The sequence below is a fragment of the Chiloscyllium punctatum genome, chromosome 48 (genome assembly GCF_047496795.1).
Source record: "Chiloscyllium punctatum isolate Juve2018m chromosome 48, sChiPun1.3, whole genome shotgun sequence".
In the NCBI taxonomy this organism is placed as follows: Eukaryota; Metazoa; Chordata; class Chondrichthyes; order Orectolobiformes; family Hemiscylliidae; genus Chiloscyllium; species Chiloscyllium punctatum.
Genome location: NC_092786.1, coordinates 21,963,827 through 21,981,451, shown reverse-complemented (window position 1 = coordinate 21,981,451; position 17,625 = coordinate 21,963,827). Strand labels below are relative to the sequence as shown.

Below are 17,625 nucleotides of genomic sequence, written 5' to 3'. Positions count from 1 at the left end.
CTGTTCCTTTTCTCAGGGAGTGGTAGGTGGGGTCTAACTCGATGTAACACAGCATTGCTTCGCATGAGGTCCACTGAAGATATTACCCAGTAAGGTAATGAAACATCTGGAAATGAACCTTCCAGCTCAGCCAGCAAACCTACATCCAAAACCTCAACCTGAGCTACAAATCTCAAAACTTGCTAAACATCCATAGGCATTTAAAATGAAAAGGATTAACAAAAACAAATGTAGGTCCCTTACAAACAGAAGCAGCAAAACTGGCAGTGAATCTAAAGAAGTATTTTGCATCTATCTTCATAGAGGAAGACACAGGAAATCTCCCTAAAATAATAAAAATCCAAGGGCCTGTTGAGAGTGTGGAACTAAAAGAAATTGGTATTAATAAAAAGTAGTATCAGAGAAATCCATGGGACTGAAAGTTGTCAAATTCCTGGGATCCAAAGACCTTCATCAGAAAGGACCATACATTTTTCTTTTTGGACTATAAACTGGAATTGATGTCAGGCACTGCTATTTATCTGAAATACCGGGAAAAGTTTGCAATTTAGAAAAATCAAGTGATGTACATTTTTACCTGTGTAAGACAATGTTACTTTTTGAAGCAGTGAGGGAGATATTTTGAGGAAGTGATATGGAGATCTCTCTCCATTAAAGGAAAGTCTGCCTAGTGATAGCCTCCCAATAGGTTCAGCTACAACTGGATACAGAATAGTAAGTGCAGGACAGCCACTGACAATCAGAGCCTGCAACCTGACATCTCCCTCTCCTCTTCTGTGTGGGTAAAAAAAAAACCATGAAAAGCAGCAAAGCTTAAAAAGGAAAGAATCCTAACAGACTTAAGTCCAACGCATCAACTACTGAAGTGAAGAACACGCATCATTTTCCAGACCACTGGGGCAGCAGTAATTCAGAAGGCAAACTGTACGTTAAAGTTTATCACAAGAGGATTTCAGGGCAACAGCAAATAAAAAAAATCTTGCTTCAAATGGAATACTGGTGAGATCACACCTGGAATACTGTGTGCAGTTCCGGACCCCTGGGCCAAGGAAAGATAGACTTACCTTCGACAAGTGCAGTGGAGGTTCCTGAGACTGATTCCTGGTGACACTGTGCTATGAGGAGAGACTGATAGACTGAGCCTGTAATCTCTGAAGCTCAACAGAACAAGACGCAATCTCATAGAAACTTACAAAACCCTTCAAAGGGATGGACAGAGTCAATGCAGCAAGGAGACAGCCCCTGGTTGGATTGGGTTGAACCAGGAGAGACCAGAATAAAAGAATAAATTTAGGACTGTAATGAGGAAGAATGTCTTCACTTAGAGGGTGGTGAATCTTTAATTAGAATTAGAATCCCTACAGTGTGGAACCAGGCCCTTCGGCCCAACAAGTCCACACTGCCCCTTTGAACAGTATCCCACCCAGACCCATTACCCTATTCCCTGACTAACACACCTCAACCTAGTTACAAATCACACAACACCAGGTCCAACAGGCTTAAGGGAAGTACACTAGCTTTCGGAACGCTGCTCCTTCAGGAGACAATCACCTGATGAAGGAGTGCCGCTCCGAAAGCGAGTGTGCTTCCAATTAAACCTGTTGGACTATAACCTGGTGTTGTGTGATTTTTAACTTTGTACACCCCAGTTCAACACCGGCATCTCCAAATCATGACACCTAACCTACACATTCCTGAAATAATTTAGCATGGCCAATCCAACATAACCTACACATTTTTGGACTGTGGGAGGAAACCAGAGCACCTGGAGGAAACCCACGCAGACACTGGGAGAATGTGCAAACTCCACACAGACAGTCGCTTGAGGCGGGAATTGAACCCAGGGCCCTGGCGCTGTGAGGCAGCAGCGCTAACCACTGAGTCACCCCTCCATTCTAGTTTTGCCTCTGGCCTCCCATGTCCTTAACAAGTTAGTGTCCATCCACAAAAACACTACCAACATCCCTTCACACACACACAAAAAAAGAATTATGAAGGGGTTCCAGTTTTCTGGGCGACATTGCTGGAATCTTGCTTTAGCTATTTCCTAACAGTGAGCACGGAGATGGAGAGGAAAGGGGTGGGGGGGGGTAGTCACTCTATAGACAGGTTATCATTCACATCGCAATTGTCAAAGGGTTAAACCCCCTCCCCCAGGTCAGTCTCAACTGCTGAGAACATAAAGCACCAAGTTCCAAGGCTTACCGTCATGCTCATACTGTTCACTTTGTCGAGCAGAGCGATGATTAAACTGTAGAGGTTGCCCAAGTACAGCACCAACACTCTGTATGAGAGACAAAGACACAGTTAACAACTCAAAAGGTAAAAGTAACACCACAGGCCAGAGTGAAATCATTTCAGAAAATGCAAGCTCTATTGTCCAGCAAGCATTAATTTAAATACTGGAAAAAGCTGTAGGTGTTTGGGTGGCACAGTGGTTAGCACTGCTGCCTCACAGCGCCAGAGTCCCGGGTTCAATTCCCGCCTCAGGCGACTGACTGTGTGGAGTTTGCACATTCTCCCCGTGTCTGCGTGGGTTTCCTCCGGGTGCTCCGGTTTCCTCCCACAGTCTAAAAAATGTGCAGGTCAGGTGAATTGGCCATGCTAAATTGCCTGTAGTGTTAGGGGAATGGGTCTGGGTGGGTTGCTCTTCAGCAGGTCAGTGTGGACTTGTTGGGCCAAAGGGCCTGTTTCTACACTGTAAGTAATCTAAGTGTTACAGGAAAGTTAAAAACAATCCTTAAAAGGATAAATAAGTACATTTTGGCATCGAATATTTTATGATGGTTATATATAGACAGTTCTATGATTCTATGGTTTGAGGTATCTTAACTACCCCATTAACTAGAACACACCCAACACCTGGAATCTCCAATATGTCTACATAACCCGAGCCGAGAGCGCCTCTTTAAAAAAATACCGAATGATCAATCTGCAGTGAGTTGAAAAAGAACCAAATTCCTTAGCGTAAATGGTGAAAGGGGTCAAAATTGGAGATGCTCTGAGCCTCTGTCTGTAACGTTAAGGTGTGCTTTCAATGAATTTCAGCACCACCAATGAGCTGCAATTATAGAAAGAGAAACCAGGGTGGGGTAATGCCACTACCTCATGGCTAGGAGACCTGCTCCAGGTGTGTGCCATAACGGACAGATGAGAAAATATCTCCAATTACTGGGTTTAACAAAGGCAGAAACAAAGAAAAGGGCCTTCTTGTGGAGCAGTGGTAATGTCCCAACCTCAGACCGAGAGGTCCAAGTTCAAGTCCCACCTGCTGCAGAGGTGTGTAATAACATCTCTGAATGGGTTGGTTAGGAAAGAAAAATCCACAAATCCACTAAAACTCATAAAACTCATACTGATCCGACACACTTAATATACCTCAAAATAGAGGGCTAGAATATTCATTGTTTAGGTTTATACGGTTTTGTTTGACTGACGTTTCCCTCTGGGATGGGTCAGCCCGTACTTTTGTTTCACCAGCACCACTCGTTACTGGATAGCTCAGATTTTCTCTGCAGAGTTTGCAACATTTCACCCAACCGTTCTGCTCCATCTTCTCTCTCACCCTGTTTTTCCGATCAACCCGTTCAGAGATGTTATTACACATCCCTGGAGCAGGTGGGACTTTAATCTTGGCCTCCATGGGGTAGGGACTTTCTTGTTTATTCATTCACAGGACGAAGGTGTCACTGGCTGGGCCAGGATTTATTACCCACCCCTAAAGGCATGAGAGTCAGCCAAACATTGCTGTGGGTCTGGAGTCACGTGTAGCTCCAACCAGGTAGGAATGGCAGTTTCCTTCGGTAGAGGGCCTTAGTGAACCAAATGGCTTTTCTAATAATTGACAATGGATTCATGGTCATCATTAAACTCTTCATTCCAGATTTTTATTTAATTCAAATTCCACCATCGGCAGGATTTGAACCTGGGTTCTCAGAATGTTACTTGTCTCTGAATTAGCAGTCCAGCGATAATACCACTAGGCCTTTGCCTCCCCTCGTGTCATGAGAGGGCCCTTCCATCTCCTCTGTGACCAGGGCAGTTTACAGCAGCCATGAGTGATCTCACCACTCTCAACTCAGAGAATGGATGGTGTGTATAGGCAACTGAACGAGTGCCAGTGAGTGACTGATTGGTGAATTGTTGAACCCCTACAGTGTGGAAACTGACTCCACGAAGAGTAAACACCCAGACCCATTCCCCTCCCCTATTACCCTACATTTACCCTTACTAATGCATCTCACCTACACATCCTTGGACACTACGGGCAAGTTAGCATGGTCAATCCACCTCACCTGCACATCTTTGGACTGTGGGAGGAAACCGGAGCACCCGGAGGAAACCCAGGCAGTGAATGTGCAAACTCTACACAGACACTTGCCCAAGGCTGGAATCGAACCAGGTGCCTGGTGTAGTGAGGCAGCAGTGTTAACCGCTGAGCCACCGGGCCGCCCAGGAAAGGGGCGTCCTACCTGGCGAGCTGGAAACGCAGGGTGGTCCTGGGGTGCAACATCTCCAGCTGAGCCACGAGTTCGAACACCGAGGGAGCGATCATGGTGATGAGGGAGACAACAACGCTCACCTAAACAGAAGCCAGGCAGCGTATCAGTGCATTGATGTGATAACCACTGTCCATGTGGAACAGCCTGAAGGACAAGGGCTCTACCTCATTCTTTTCCCACAGCGACAACTCAGCTTTAGTGCGTTCCAGCTCCTGTGAGCGATCGACAACAAAATAAATGATGTAAATACTGCCGGCGAGAGAGAGAAGCACCAGTATGTTGGCAAGGATCCTTAAGCTTATTATCACCGCCCTAGAGAAAAAAGATGGAACATATTACCGTGTTATAGACCAGAACAAACCCCCTCAAAATATACGAAGAAAAAAGCCGAGAACCTAACTTTTTCTTACTTGAAACGGAAATGCCAGGTGTCGGGTTCCAGACGCAATTCAATTGGTCAAACCACCAGTCATAGAGATGTACAGCATGGAAACAGACCCTTCGGTCCAACCCGTCCATGCCGACCAGATATCCCAACCCAATCTAGTCCCAACCCAATCAGCACCCGGCCCATATCCCTCCAAACCCTTCCTATTCATATACCCATCCAAATGCTTCTTAAATGTTGCAATTGTACCAACCTCCACCACTTCCTCTAGCAGCTCATTCCATACACGTACCACCCTCTGGGTGAAAAAGTTTCCCCTTAGGTCTCTTTTATATCTTTCTCTTCTCACTCTAAACCTATGCCCTCTAGTTCTGGACTCCCCCCACGCCAGGGAAAAGACTTTGTCTATTTATCCTATCCATGCCCCTCATAATTTTGTAAACCTCTATAAGGTCACCCCTCAGCCTCCGACTCTCCAGGGAAAACAGCCCCAGCCTATTCAACCTCTCCCTATAGCTCAAATCCTCCAACCCTGGCAATATCCTTGTAAATCTTTTCTGAACCCTTTCAAGTTTCACAACATCTTTCCAATAGGAAGGAGACTAGAATTGTATGAAATGCTCCAACAGTGGCCTAACCAATGTCCTGTACAGCCGCAACATGACCTCCCAACTCCTGTACTCAAGACTCTGACCAATAAAGGAAAGCATACCAAACACCTTCTTCACTATCCTATCTACCTGCGGTTCCACTTTCAAGGAGCTATGAACCTGCACTCCAAGGTCTCTTTGTTCAGCAACACTCCCTAGGACCTTACCATTAAGTGTATAAGTTGTGCTAAGATTTGCTTTCCCAAAATGCAGCACCTTGTATTTATCTGAATTAAACTCCATCTGCCACTTCTCAGCTCATTGGCCCATCTGGTCCAGATCCTGTTGTAATCTGAGGTAACCCTCTTCGCTGTCCACTACACCTCCAATTTTGGTGTAATCTGCAAACTTACTAACTGTACCTCTTATGCTCGCATCCAAATCATTTATGTAAATGACAAAAAGTAGAGGGCCCAGCACCGATCCTTGTGGCACTCCACTGGTCACAGGCCTCCGGTCTGAAAAACAACCCTCCAACACCACCCTCTGTCTTCAAGCAAAATACATTTTATTCGTACACTATAGTTCAAATACAACAAAAGAAAGAAGAAATTGGAACAACTTAATTCAACTGGAAAACACAACAGAAAAATCGATTATTTAATGAGTTTTGAAAAGATTTGCAGCTCTGGTTGAGGTTCTGGATGTAGGTTTGCTCGCTGAGCTGGAAGGTTCGTTTTCATATGTTTTGTCACCGTACTAGGTAACATCATCCATGAACCTCCGGATGAAGCACTGGTGGTATGGTCTGCTTTTTATTTATGTATTTGGGTTTCCTTGGGTTGGTATCGCAATTTCCTGTGGTATTGTTTGATTTAATTATTTAATTACGAAACAGTAACTGTTCCAATATAGTAACGTCCCATAAACACACCCTGAGCAAAGACAAATTCAGTAAACTAGATTGTCTCACATGCAATTCTCTTGCCCAGGAGTTAAAAAAAAGAGAAAACTCTTGAGAGAGAGAGTAGCAGAGAGAGACATACTGCAGCTTCCAAACCCAGCTTCAAAATCCCAGCAACTGCGACTGAAAAACTAAAACTAAGAATCCTAGTTCTGTGGTAGCTTGACCCCACCCTTTCAGGCTGTTTCTATTGTTCCAACTTTTAAAAAAAACCCAAGGCCATTTACATTTTTGGATTCAAATGTCAGGTCATCTCCTCGCACTGAAAAACCTCTCTTCAAAAAAAGGACAAAATACACCTCTTAAAGTTTTAGCATTGTCACAATGGGCTGGTGCAAACTTGATGGGCCGATGCAAACTTGATGGGCCAAAAGGTCTTATCGGTGTTGCATGCTATTACTTTTCATTGGGGTAAAGCACAGTGTGATTGATAGTGCTGGATTTTCACGTTCTCCTTCTGGCTAATACCTACAAGCTTCTGTCTTTTTTCTTCACTTGCTCCTCCAGAATCGCTTCCTTCAAAAGAAAAATGGACAAGATTGATTAACCCGTCAGCAACCAATGCAGACTCTTCAACAATGCAGACAAAACAAACTTCGGATTAAAATACAAAGATTGCATGGTACAAGGGGTGTTGACAGTAAATAAGGAGTCTCAGTTATCAGAAAACACAGACTGATGGCAACAGCAGCTGAAAATGTGGTGCTGGAAAAGCGCAGCAGGTCAGGCAGCATCCAAGGAGCGGGAGAATCCTGAAGAAGGGCTCATTCCCGAAACATCGATTCTCCTGCTCCTTGGATGCTGCCTGACCTGCTGCGCTTTTCCAGCAACACCTTTTCAGCTCTGATCTCCAGCATCTGCGGTCCTCGCTTTCTCCTTGATGACAACAGCACAATAGTGAGAGGAGAGTTTCTTTTTAAGACATTGCAAGCCATTGCAATCTGGACAACATTCTCTGAAAGACAGATGGAAGCAGCTTCCAAAATAACTTTCAAAAAAAGGGACAAATTTTGGAAAAGGGAAGTTTCCCTAGGGCGGAGAAATGGGACTAACTGCTGAGCTCTTTCCCAAAACTGGCACAAGGGGGAATCTGGTGAATGGTATTTTTCTGATTCTATGCCATATTTCTGAGAGATGGGGATGGGTCATTAGCAGCCCCTTACCCGAATACTGTTGATCACTGCAGCTGTTTTACTCTCTGCAGCTTCTGGATTACCGATCAGATAGTCCCAGGCACAGAAGATCTTCCAGCAGAAGGTGTAATTCTCATCGGAAGCACTAGCCATGCTCAACCGCGAATTCTTCGCCATTCTGAAGAATGGAGCAAAATCAAGGAATTGCTCTGCACTTTGACAGACAGACATGCACAGACACAGACAGACATACACTCACATAGACAGAACTAGAGGGCATAGGTTTAGGGTGAGAGGGGAAAGGTATAAAAGGGACCTAAGGGGCAACTTTTTCACGCAGAGGGTGCTACGTGTATGGAATGAGCTGCCAGAGGAGGTGGTGGAGGCTGGTACAATTACAGCATTTAAAAGGCATCTGGATGGGTATATGAATAGGAAGGGTTTGGAGGGATATGGGCCAAGTGTTGGCAAACGGGACTAGATTGGGTTGGGATATCTGGTCAGTGTGGATGGGTTGGATTGAAGGGTCTGTTTCCATGCTGTTCATCTCTACGACTCTACATATACAGAGAGGCCCAGAGAAAAACAGGCATAAAGGTCCACACTTCCTGCATTCCCCACAAATCAGTATTTCTTTCATGACCTTCATAATGCATTTTCATTCCTTTTTCCGTAAAAATTATGACAATGTGTATCTTGTTAAAAGAAATTACTTGAATGAAATAAATATGATGAAAAGCAGAAGACACAACTTGTATGAATCCTGAATAGGACCTCCATTTTAATCCTCCTCCCCACTAATCCCACTCTAATTCGCCTGCACAAAATGTAAATTTTAAAATTTAAGTTTAAAATCAAATAATAATAAAAAGATCAGGCCATTGACCAAATTTTAAAATTTAAGTTTAAAATCAAATAATAATAAAAAGATCAGGCCATTGACCAAATTTTAAAATTTAAGTTTAAAATCAAATAATAATAAAAAGATCAGGCCATTGACCAAATTTTAAAATTTAAGTTTAAAATCAAATAATAATAAAAAGATCAGGCCATTGACCAAATTTTAAAATTTAAGTTTAAAATCAAATAATAATAAAAAGATCAGGCCATTGATCATGTGGGATTTGAAGCAACATTAAAAGGGCCCGAGCTGACCATGTTGCAGTTGTCATGGTTACACAGTTACCCACTGCAAGGTCTGTCAATGATCAAAACAGACGATCTGAGGCACAGGGACCTGACTTGTGATGGCAGTCATTAAAGGTCACTGCCAGTGCTGCTGAACTGACGCCACCTGGTCCGACCTCAATCAGCCTGGCCCAGGCCTGGCACAGTGCAACACGGCACAGTCCGGCCCAGCCTGTGTACTGCTGACAACCCACTAGCTCCATTTTTGAGTAAGAGCTGGTGTTGCTGACTAATGCTCCTGCTGCCTCGCTGTCTGCTTCACCCCCTCCATTCCTCCCCCTCACTGCCCATGCTGCCAATCCAGCCCCTATGGGGTTGGGGGGGGGGGGAAGAGGGAGGGACTGGGCTTCTACTGGAGGGCCCTGGTGATGACCTTGGTACAACTCGCATCCCCCAAACACCCTTCGATTCCGAGTTAGCACGGCAAGCGGAAAGTGAAGGAAACATCATGAAACCAACAGAGAGTCCACGGGAGAACTCAGACACTACACCTGTACGTGAATATGCAGATACAATAGTTACTTTCGTAGGAGAATGATGAAGCTATAGGCAAACACAGCCATTCCCACCATGAAGTAGGCCAGTGGTAAACGGTAGCCTGCCCGCCCAATCTTCCTCTCGTTGCCGTAGTAACCGTAGAACATGACGGAATATTGGAGGTAGCCCTGAGTGATGGACAGAAATGAGAGTCAGAGAAATGACAGCACGGTCTAATTGAAAGTTTGAGCAAATCACGAGGGTGCAATATCGGTAAAGTAATAAAAGAGATGGAGAAGCTTGCCCCGAGTGACCAGATGGTGTCCAGATCCTGAGCTGATGCGACGTGTCCTGCAGGAATGGTTTTGCTGGGAACGCTTCCAAATGGGGCACCTGCTAAAAGCTTGTAAAAGGAAACACAAAGCAGATGCAATCTCATTAGTGACTCCACTGAACTGATGTCAGCACATATCGGAGTGATTGAAAGGGAATTGGATCTGTTAATTTTTCCAAGTCAATAACAGCCCACGCAACATCGTAAAATGTTACATTAGAAAATTCTTTGAAGGATCTGCCTCCTTTTTAATATTTGAGGAGACATTCAGCCCATTATAAACTCACTCCAGTTATGACATGTGCAAGTATGGAATGGGTATCCCTTATGGTTCAATTTACTGTAAGTGGGTAGTGTGGGAATGGCAGCGTATAGTGTGCTAGCCTTCATTGGTCAGGGAACTGAGTACAAGAATCAGGATGTCATGTTGCAGCTTTATAAGACTTTGGTTAGGCCATAGTATTGTGGTCACCACATTACAGGAAAGACGTGGAGGCTTTGGAGAGGGTGCAGAAGAGGTTTACCAGGACGCTGCCTGGATTAGAGGATCTGAGCCATAAGGAGAGACTCTGGTTGTTTCCTCTGGAGCAGCAGAGACTAAGGGGAAACTTGATAGAAGTCTATAAAATGATGAGATACAGCGGTAAATTGACGGTCAGGATTTCTTCCCCCAAAGATGGATTATCTAAAAGTAAGGACCATGCAGTTCAAGGCGAGAGGGGGACGTTCAGAGGAGAGGTGAGGGGCAAGTCTTTTTACACAGCGTGGAAAGAGTGTGGAATGCGCTGCCGGGGCGGTGGTGGAGGTCGATATTAAAGGGGCATTTAAAGGGAAGTTTAGATAGGCACATGAATATGCGAGGAAAGGACGGATAAGGACCAAGGGCAGGCAGAAGGGATTAGTCTAATTTGGCGTCATGTCGGCCAAACGTAGTGGGCCGAAGGGCCCATTTTGCTGTATTATTGTATGTTGTATGTTCTTACCAAAAACAACTCATACTATTGGGGTCTGGGAGCTCGTCATTGAGTGTGTACAAGATTGAGAGCAACACATTTCGAATGGGTGGCACGATGGTTCAGTGGTTGGCACTGCTGCGTCACAGCAGCAGGGAACTGAGCTCGATTCCACCTTTGGGTGACTCTGTGTGGAGTTTGCACATTCTCCCCGTATCTGCGTGGGTTTCCTCCGGGTGCTCCGGTTTCCTCCCACAGTCCAAAGATGTGCAGGTTAGGTGGATTATCCATGCTAAATGCAAGGTTACAGAGATAGGATGGGGTGGAGGGGTAGGATGCTCGTCAGAGGGTCAGTGTGAACCTAATGGGCTGAATGGCCTGCTTCCATACGATAGGGATTCTATCATTCTACATGTGAAAAATATTAAAGGGTGCAGGGATAACACAGAAAGTTGGTGCTGAATAAAAGACCAGCCAAAATCTGATTGAATGGCAGATTGGGACTGAAGGGCTGAATGGCCTATTCCTGCTTCGGTTTGTCCCTGCTCTTATCCTCAACTTGACTTTACAGAATGCCTTTTAACATAGAAAGTATTTGCCAGAGGGAAGGGGGAACAAAGAGCGGGGCCTCTGCAGGACAGCCTGGAGAGGGGACTGAAGAGATGTCTTTTGAAGTTGGGCACTGCGATAACGAGGAGTTAGCACAGAGACTGGATGGTGTCACGACAACACCAAGATGGCCTCATCAAGGTTTATAAAATTATGAGGGGTATAGGTAAGGTGAATGGCAGGTGTCTTTTCCCTAGGGCGGGAGATTTCAAGACTAGGGGGTCTTGACAGAGAACAGCCAGGGAATTCCTCGAGGCATGGCACTCATCCACAGATTCAATCAACAAACACATCGACCTGGACCCAATATACCGGCCACTACAGCGGACAGCTCGAACTGACAACCGGAAGCGGCAGAGACAAACCACTATGAATGCCGGAGGAAACAGCACAGAAGCGCTTCACATGAGGCTCCCAAGCACTGAGGATCTCACCTAGACAGGGGACGAAACGTCTGCAACACAAATTCCCAGCTCGGCGAACAGAACCACAACAACGAGCACCCGAGCTACAAATCTTCTCCCAAACTTTGAACTAGGGGATTTATTTTTAACGTAAGAGAAGAAAGATTTTAAACACATGAGGGGCAATATATTTATGGAATGAACTTCCAGAGGAAGAGGTGGATGCGGGTAGAGTTATCCAAATGTCTTTGAAACATTATAAGTACATGAATAGGAAATGTTTGGAGGGATATGGGCTAAGCATAGGAAGGTGGGACTAGTTTAGTTTGGGGTTAGGATTGGCATGGACTGGTTGGACCGAAGGGACTGTTTCTCTGCCGGATGACTCTATAACAGACGACAGAATGGCAATAAGGGGGACAGAGTGCGACACTGCCTCAGTCTTATGGAATAGCTATATAACAGCTTCTGGATTAGTGGTGCTGGAAGAGCACAGCAGTTCAGGCAGCATCCGAGGAGCAGGAAAATCGACATTTTGGGCAAAAGCCCTTCATCAGGAATAAAAGCAGAGAGCCTGAAGGGTGGAGAGATAACTAGAGGAGGGTGGGGGTGGGGAGAAAGTAGCATAGAGTAGCGAGTTTGTTTCAGGACATGGTTGAAGAGCTTCAGGGCAGAGGAAATGACCTGGGAGTTGTGGTGGGAGAGGGACTCCCTGAGATTCTTGTAGAGAGAAACTGCTGTGCTTTTCCATCACCGCTAATCCAGAATCTGGTTTCCAGCATCTGCAGTCATTGTTTTTACCTTGTTGATTTTAACCCTCCTGCGAATCCTCTTGCAAGGATGCCTGCCTTGAAGAAGTTTTCCTCCTCTCTCTACAAGAATCTCAGGGAGTCCCTCTCCCACTGCAACTCCCAGGTCATTTCCTCTGCCCTGAAGCTCTTACTCTATGCTACTCTCTCCCCACCCCCACCCTCCTCTAGCTGATCTCTCCACCCTTCAGGCTCACTGCCTTTATTCCTGATGAAGGGCTTTTGCCCGAAACATCGATTTTCCTGCTCCTCGGATGCTGCCTGAACTGCTGTGCTCTTCCAGCATCACTAATCCAGAAGCTGGTTTCCAGTGTCTGCAGTCACTGGTTTTTACCTAGCTATATAACAGCTCCTACCAAAGATGAAAACACCCCCATCACAAACAATGCACAGTTGTGAACAACAGTGAGATCAGGAATTACACACGAGTGATCAGTATGGGACAAGAGGCAGAGGAGTTTAAACAAACTAACTGCAAACACAATGCAGGTGCTACCTACCTCGGGTAAAATAACAAACGCACCAGTCATTATTGTCAGCACGATGTTGATGCCAAACATCCATCTCAAAAAGATAAAATATGAGGCGACTCCAGAACCGAAGTGACCTAAAAATGACAAAATAGCTCGTGAGGACATACAACAGGAGAACACGTTCACTACAGCAATGTCTACATTGAAAAGACAAAACATTGGAGAAATTAGATATTCGACCGTGGGCAGTACAGTGGTTAGCACTGCTGCCTCACAGCATGAGGGAGCCGGGTTCGATCCCACCCTCTGTGTGGAGTTTGCACATTCTCCCTGTGACTGCGTGGGTTTCCTCCAGGTGCACCGGTTCCCTCTCACAATCCAAAAGTTGTGCAGGTCGGGTGGATTAGCCACGAGAACAGCAGGCTTTGGGTGGGATACACTTCAGTGGTGGACTGAATGGGTCCTTTCTGCACTGTATGCATTGTGTGACCCTTCCAACCTGCTTCAGCATTCAATAAGACCACTCTCTGCTTCAATATGAAATTAATAGCCAGTGTTTGTGAATATGGATTGGAAAGTGTAGGATGCAACACTATTAGGGTGAAACACAGGAACTTGGTGCCAGCATCAAGCTTCTCCACTTCAGGCAGAAGCAATGACAGGACGAATTACCAACACTTTTCACGGTATTGGTGAGAAACGCACTTGACAATAAATCAAATTGAATCTTCCTCCATCAATCTCCAAAACTATGCCTCATCACCAACTTTAAAATGAGACATTTATTCGCCAACATTACATTCCGACGCCATTATCTCTCATCACTGTAAATTACAGTCACTGCAGCTCAAACCTGCCAAGCTCATTTCGCCTCCAATGGTTTGAGTGGCAGAGACTCCTCTCACTGCCAGGTCAGAACCAGGACCCAAATGATATCACCCCTGATCAAGTTCACCCTTATGTGTGTTGGGGTCCACACTCAGTCCGGTGTTGTTAGACAGCATTCAGTCAAATGAGCACGAGGAGGGTGATATTAGGTGAGAATGTACCCTTTTAATTCATTTAATTCACGCACAAATCATAAAAATGTGACGCATATGTGATCCTGTCTCTTTACTCCATGAACACCAGTTTTGAAAAGTGCAATGACTTGGAGCGTCAGCAATATTCTAAAGCTTTGGATTAATGTTTTAGTTGGTGCCAGAATAAGAGGGGGTCTGCACCTGCCCATTTCCTGTCACTGGCAGGGGAGGGGGTGAATCTAACTGCCATCTAACAATATACACATCGAGCAGCTTTTTGCACAAAATACTTACTTTCTATTTTCTTGATTCTCATTTCCCAGGGGATAAACAGCACGGTGATATTACACACTAGTCGCCCAAATTTTTTCCACATCTGCAATTTTAAAAATTGCGAGTGCATTACAATTCAGCAGCATCAAGCTACCAACCATACAGTTGTACAAACCTGAAGCAGAGAGGAGTGCCAAACCGATGAGCAGAGTGTTAATCAAGTCAACCAAGATATTAGTAATAAGCCCACGCTAAAGAATTATTTTGGCAGAATTCAAGCAAAGGACGCTGAATCCATCTTCCAAATGATTAATTGCATAGCTACATTGACAAGAGGATCAAATGCGTTTACAACAACAGAGATCTTTATTACAACATTATTAAACCCAGGGTATAAATATTCAACAGATGGGAGAAGATTAAATAACTCAAAAATAGGAAACTCTGATGTACATGTTTTAATGATCTTTCATGGGAGAGTCATTTCCAATACACTCTGGTTTCCCAGCGCGGAAATTAACTTACTTCTGCTCCTGCTGCTTGATAACCTCTTGTCCTTGTCAATCTGCCTTCGTATTTCAATACAATCTCCTTGGCTTGTCTGAAACAGATTTAACAAAAAAAATCTGAAAATAAGCAGCAATTCACACTGAGCCCGGTTCCAGCTCTGGTCCAAACGATACGTAATATGTTTTCTTTTTGGGGGGGGAAAGAAATACACATTCCACTGATGGAGCAATGGAACTGGTGTGTGGGTCTGAGGTATGACGAAGACTTGACCTGGTCAGAACCATGGGATTGGTGATCTTGCAGCTGGGGTCCCAGAAATCAATGTATTTAACAGCTGCACTGCTGCTCCCCACACAAGCATTCCCATTACAATTCATTCCCTTTCGGAATGGGATATCTCCAATAGGTTATGCCCAGGGTGAGGAGGAAAGAAGGATTTCTCTTTAAGTTCAACTCCCTGATCACCACAAGCTTAATATAAAAGGGATTCTATCCCGTGTCAGTATATTTCACACTCAAATATATTTATACTTTAACAGGAGCAAATTAGCCCAACTTTCAAACTGAAAGGAAGGTGAGTTAATTAGTACAAAACCGCAGAAAAGGTTTTTCTGTACTAATTTTGTACTCACAACAGATGAGAAACGTGAATGACTCTTAACAGTTAAAAACATCTACAAATCACCTTCTGGATCCTGAAAACAGTAAAACAGTCAAAACGCTGTAGTCATTAAGTAAGAGGATCCTGGTAACGCTGACAGTGGTAGTGAGGTAAATACTAAATCAAAACCAAACGATCTGCAGATGTCGGAAATCAGAAACAAAAACAGAAATTGCTGGAAAAGCTCAGCAGGTCTGGCAGCGCCTGTGGAGAGAAGTCAGAGTTAATGATTCGGGTCAGTGAACTTTCCTCAGAACTCAGTGTGCTCCTATACATAATGATCAAAATCCTTTTGGAAAGCTACAACTGAATCTGTGCTATGACAATTTCAGGTTCATTTCAGATCGTAACGATTCTCTGAGAGAGAAAATCTCATCTCATTTTGCCTCGACTTTTTTTTGCCAATATATTATAATCTATGGCCTTTTGTTACTGACCCAATTAGCAAAGGGAAGACTTAATTTCTACTTGCAGTATCAGAGTAGTGCATCATCATCAAGGGCACTACTCTGCTGTCTTATTCGAAGCCATTGTACTATCCAGGCTCCCAGATCTGGGCAGTGCTCCCTTTGTGTGAACCAACATGTCTATTTGTAATCTCTTGCTCATTGTTCATAACTTTTCATACTTCACCTGTTCCAGAAAATAACTCTCATTGAAAAGGGGAGGAGATGGTGAAATTACCCATCACCTCGGGTGCACAATGGACAAAGCTGATTCAGTGTCGTGTCACTGTGTCTTCTAATCTTTCCTTAATAACTCTGTGATGGACCAGTGTTAACAGAAGGTAATATTTATATCTAAAATAATGTTTGTGGAAGGAATTTGAAAAGTTAATGTGACAGACAAGTATTACTCAACAATTCAGACAACTGGACACAAGGGTTTACGACAACGTGTGCATGGGAGGGTGACAGAGAGTGAGGGAGAGAGTGTGAGAGAGAGAGAGAATGAACGAGAGAGAGAGGGAGAGGGAGAGGGATGCGAGTGTGTGTGTGTGTGTGTGTGTGTGTGTGTGTGTGAGTGTGTGTGTGTGTGAGTTTGTGTGAGAGAGAGAGAAAGAGTGTGTGAGAAAGTGTGAGGGTGTGCGAGAGAGTGAGGGAGAGAGTGAGGGAGAGATAGAGAATGAACGAGAGAGAGGGGGAGAGGGAGAGGGATGCGAGTGTGTGTGTGAGAGAGAGTGAGAGAGAGATAGAGAGAGAGAGAAAGAGAGAGAGAAAAAGAGAGTGTGTGAGAAAGTGTGAAGGTGTGAGGGAGAGAGTGAGGGAGACAGAGGAGAAAGAGAGTGTGAGAGAGAGTGTGTGAGAGAGAGTGCAAGCAAGAGCCCATGTGTGAGAGAGAGCGAGAAACAGTGCAAGCGAGTGTGTGTGAGACAGAATGTGAGTGTGTGCAAGTGTGAGAGACAGTGTGTAGGAGAGAGAGACAGAGAGACAGAGTGAGAGAGAGCACGTGAGAAAGAGAGCGTGAGAGAGCGCGTGAGAGAGAGTGAGAGTGTGTGAGAGAGAGTGCGCGAGAGTGCGTGAGAGAGTGTACGAGAGAGCGCGAGAGAGAGTGAGCAAGAGAGAGTGCACGCACGAGAGAGAGTGAGCATGAGAGAGAGAGTGCGTGAGAGAGAGAGTGCGTGAGAGAGAGTGCACGAGAGAGAGTGCACAACAGAGAGTGCACAAGAGAGAGTGCACAAGAGAGAGTGCATGAGAGAGAGTGCGTGCGAGTGCGTGCGCAAGAGTGCGCGCAAGAGAGAGAGCACGAGAGAGAGAGCATGAGAGAGCATGCGTGAGAGAGAGAGTGCAAGAGTGTGCGTGAGTGTGAGTGCACGAGAGAGCGCGTGCGAGAGTGTGCGTGACAGTGTGTGTGAGAGAGAGAGTGCGCGAGAGAGAGAGCGCGAGAGAGAGACAGCGAGAGTGTGTGAGAGAGTGCGCGCGAGAGAGTGCGTGCGAGAGAGTGCGTGCGAGAGAGAGTGCGTGAGAGAGAAAGTGCGTGAGAGAGAGAGGGCGTGAGCGAGAGTGCGTGAGAGAGTGCACGAGAGAGCGTGAGAGAGACTTTGCAAGAGAGTGCACGCACGAGAGAGAGTGAGCGTGAGAGAGAGAGTGCGTGAGAGAGAGAGGGCGTGAGCGAGAGTGCGTGAGAGAGTGCACGAGAGAGCGTGAGAGAGACTGTGCAAGAGAGTGCACGCACGAGAGAGAGTGAGCGTGAGAGAGAGAGTGCGTGAGAGAGAGAGTGGGTGAGAGAGAGAGTGGGTGAGAGAGAGAGTGCGCGAGAGAGAGAGTGCACGAGAGAGAGAGTGCACGAGAGAGAGTGCACAAGAGATCGTGCTTGAGAGAACAAGAGATAGTGC

The 17,625-nt window shown here is 45.3% G+C and overlaps 1 protein-coding gene across 1 annotated transcript in view; it reads right to left on the bottom strand.

Annotated features, from left to right (window-relative positions):
- Positions 1-17,625, bottom strand: part of LOC140468773 (transmembrane channel-like protein 3) — a 132,728-nt gene that overhangs the window by 53,547 nt on the left and 61,556 nt on the right. Inside the window, exons 3-12 of the mRNA XM_072564798.1 lie at positions 14,645-14,720; positions 14,141-14,222; positions 12,852-12,958; positions 9,547-9,645; positions 9,288-9,430; positions 7,608-7,755; positions 6,917-6,960; positions 4,667-4,814; positions 4,473-4,582; positions 2,206-2,284 (exon numbers count right to left, since the gene is read on the bottom strand). Of these exons, the coding sequence (XP_072420899.1) occupies positions 2,206-2,284; positions 4,473-4,582; positions 4,667-4,814; positions 6,917-6,960; positions 7,608-7,755; positions 9,288-9,430; positions 9,547-9,645; positions 12,852-12,958; positions 14,141-14,222; positions 14,645-14,720 (1,036 nt within the window). The remainder of the gene's footprint in view (positions 1-2,205; positions 2,285-4,472; positions 4,583-4,666; positions 4,815-6,916; positions 6,961-7,607; positions 7,756-9,287; positions 9,431-9,546; positions 9,646-12,851; positions 12,959-14,140; positions 14,223-14,644; positions 14,721-17,625) is intronic.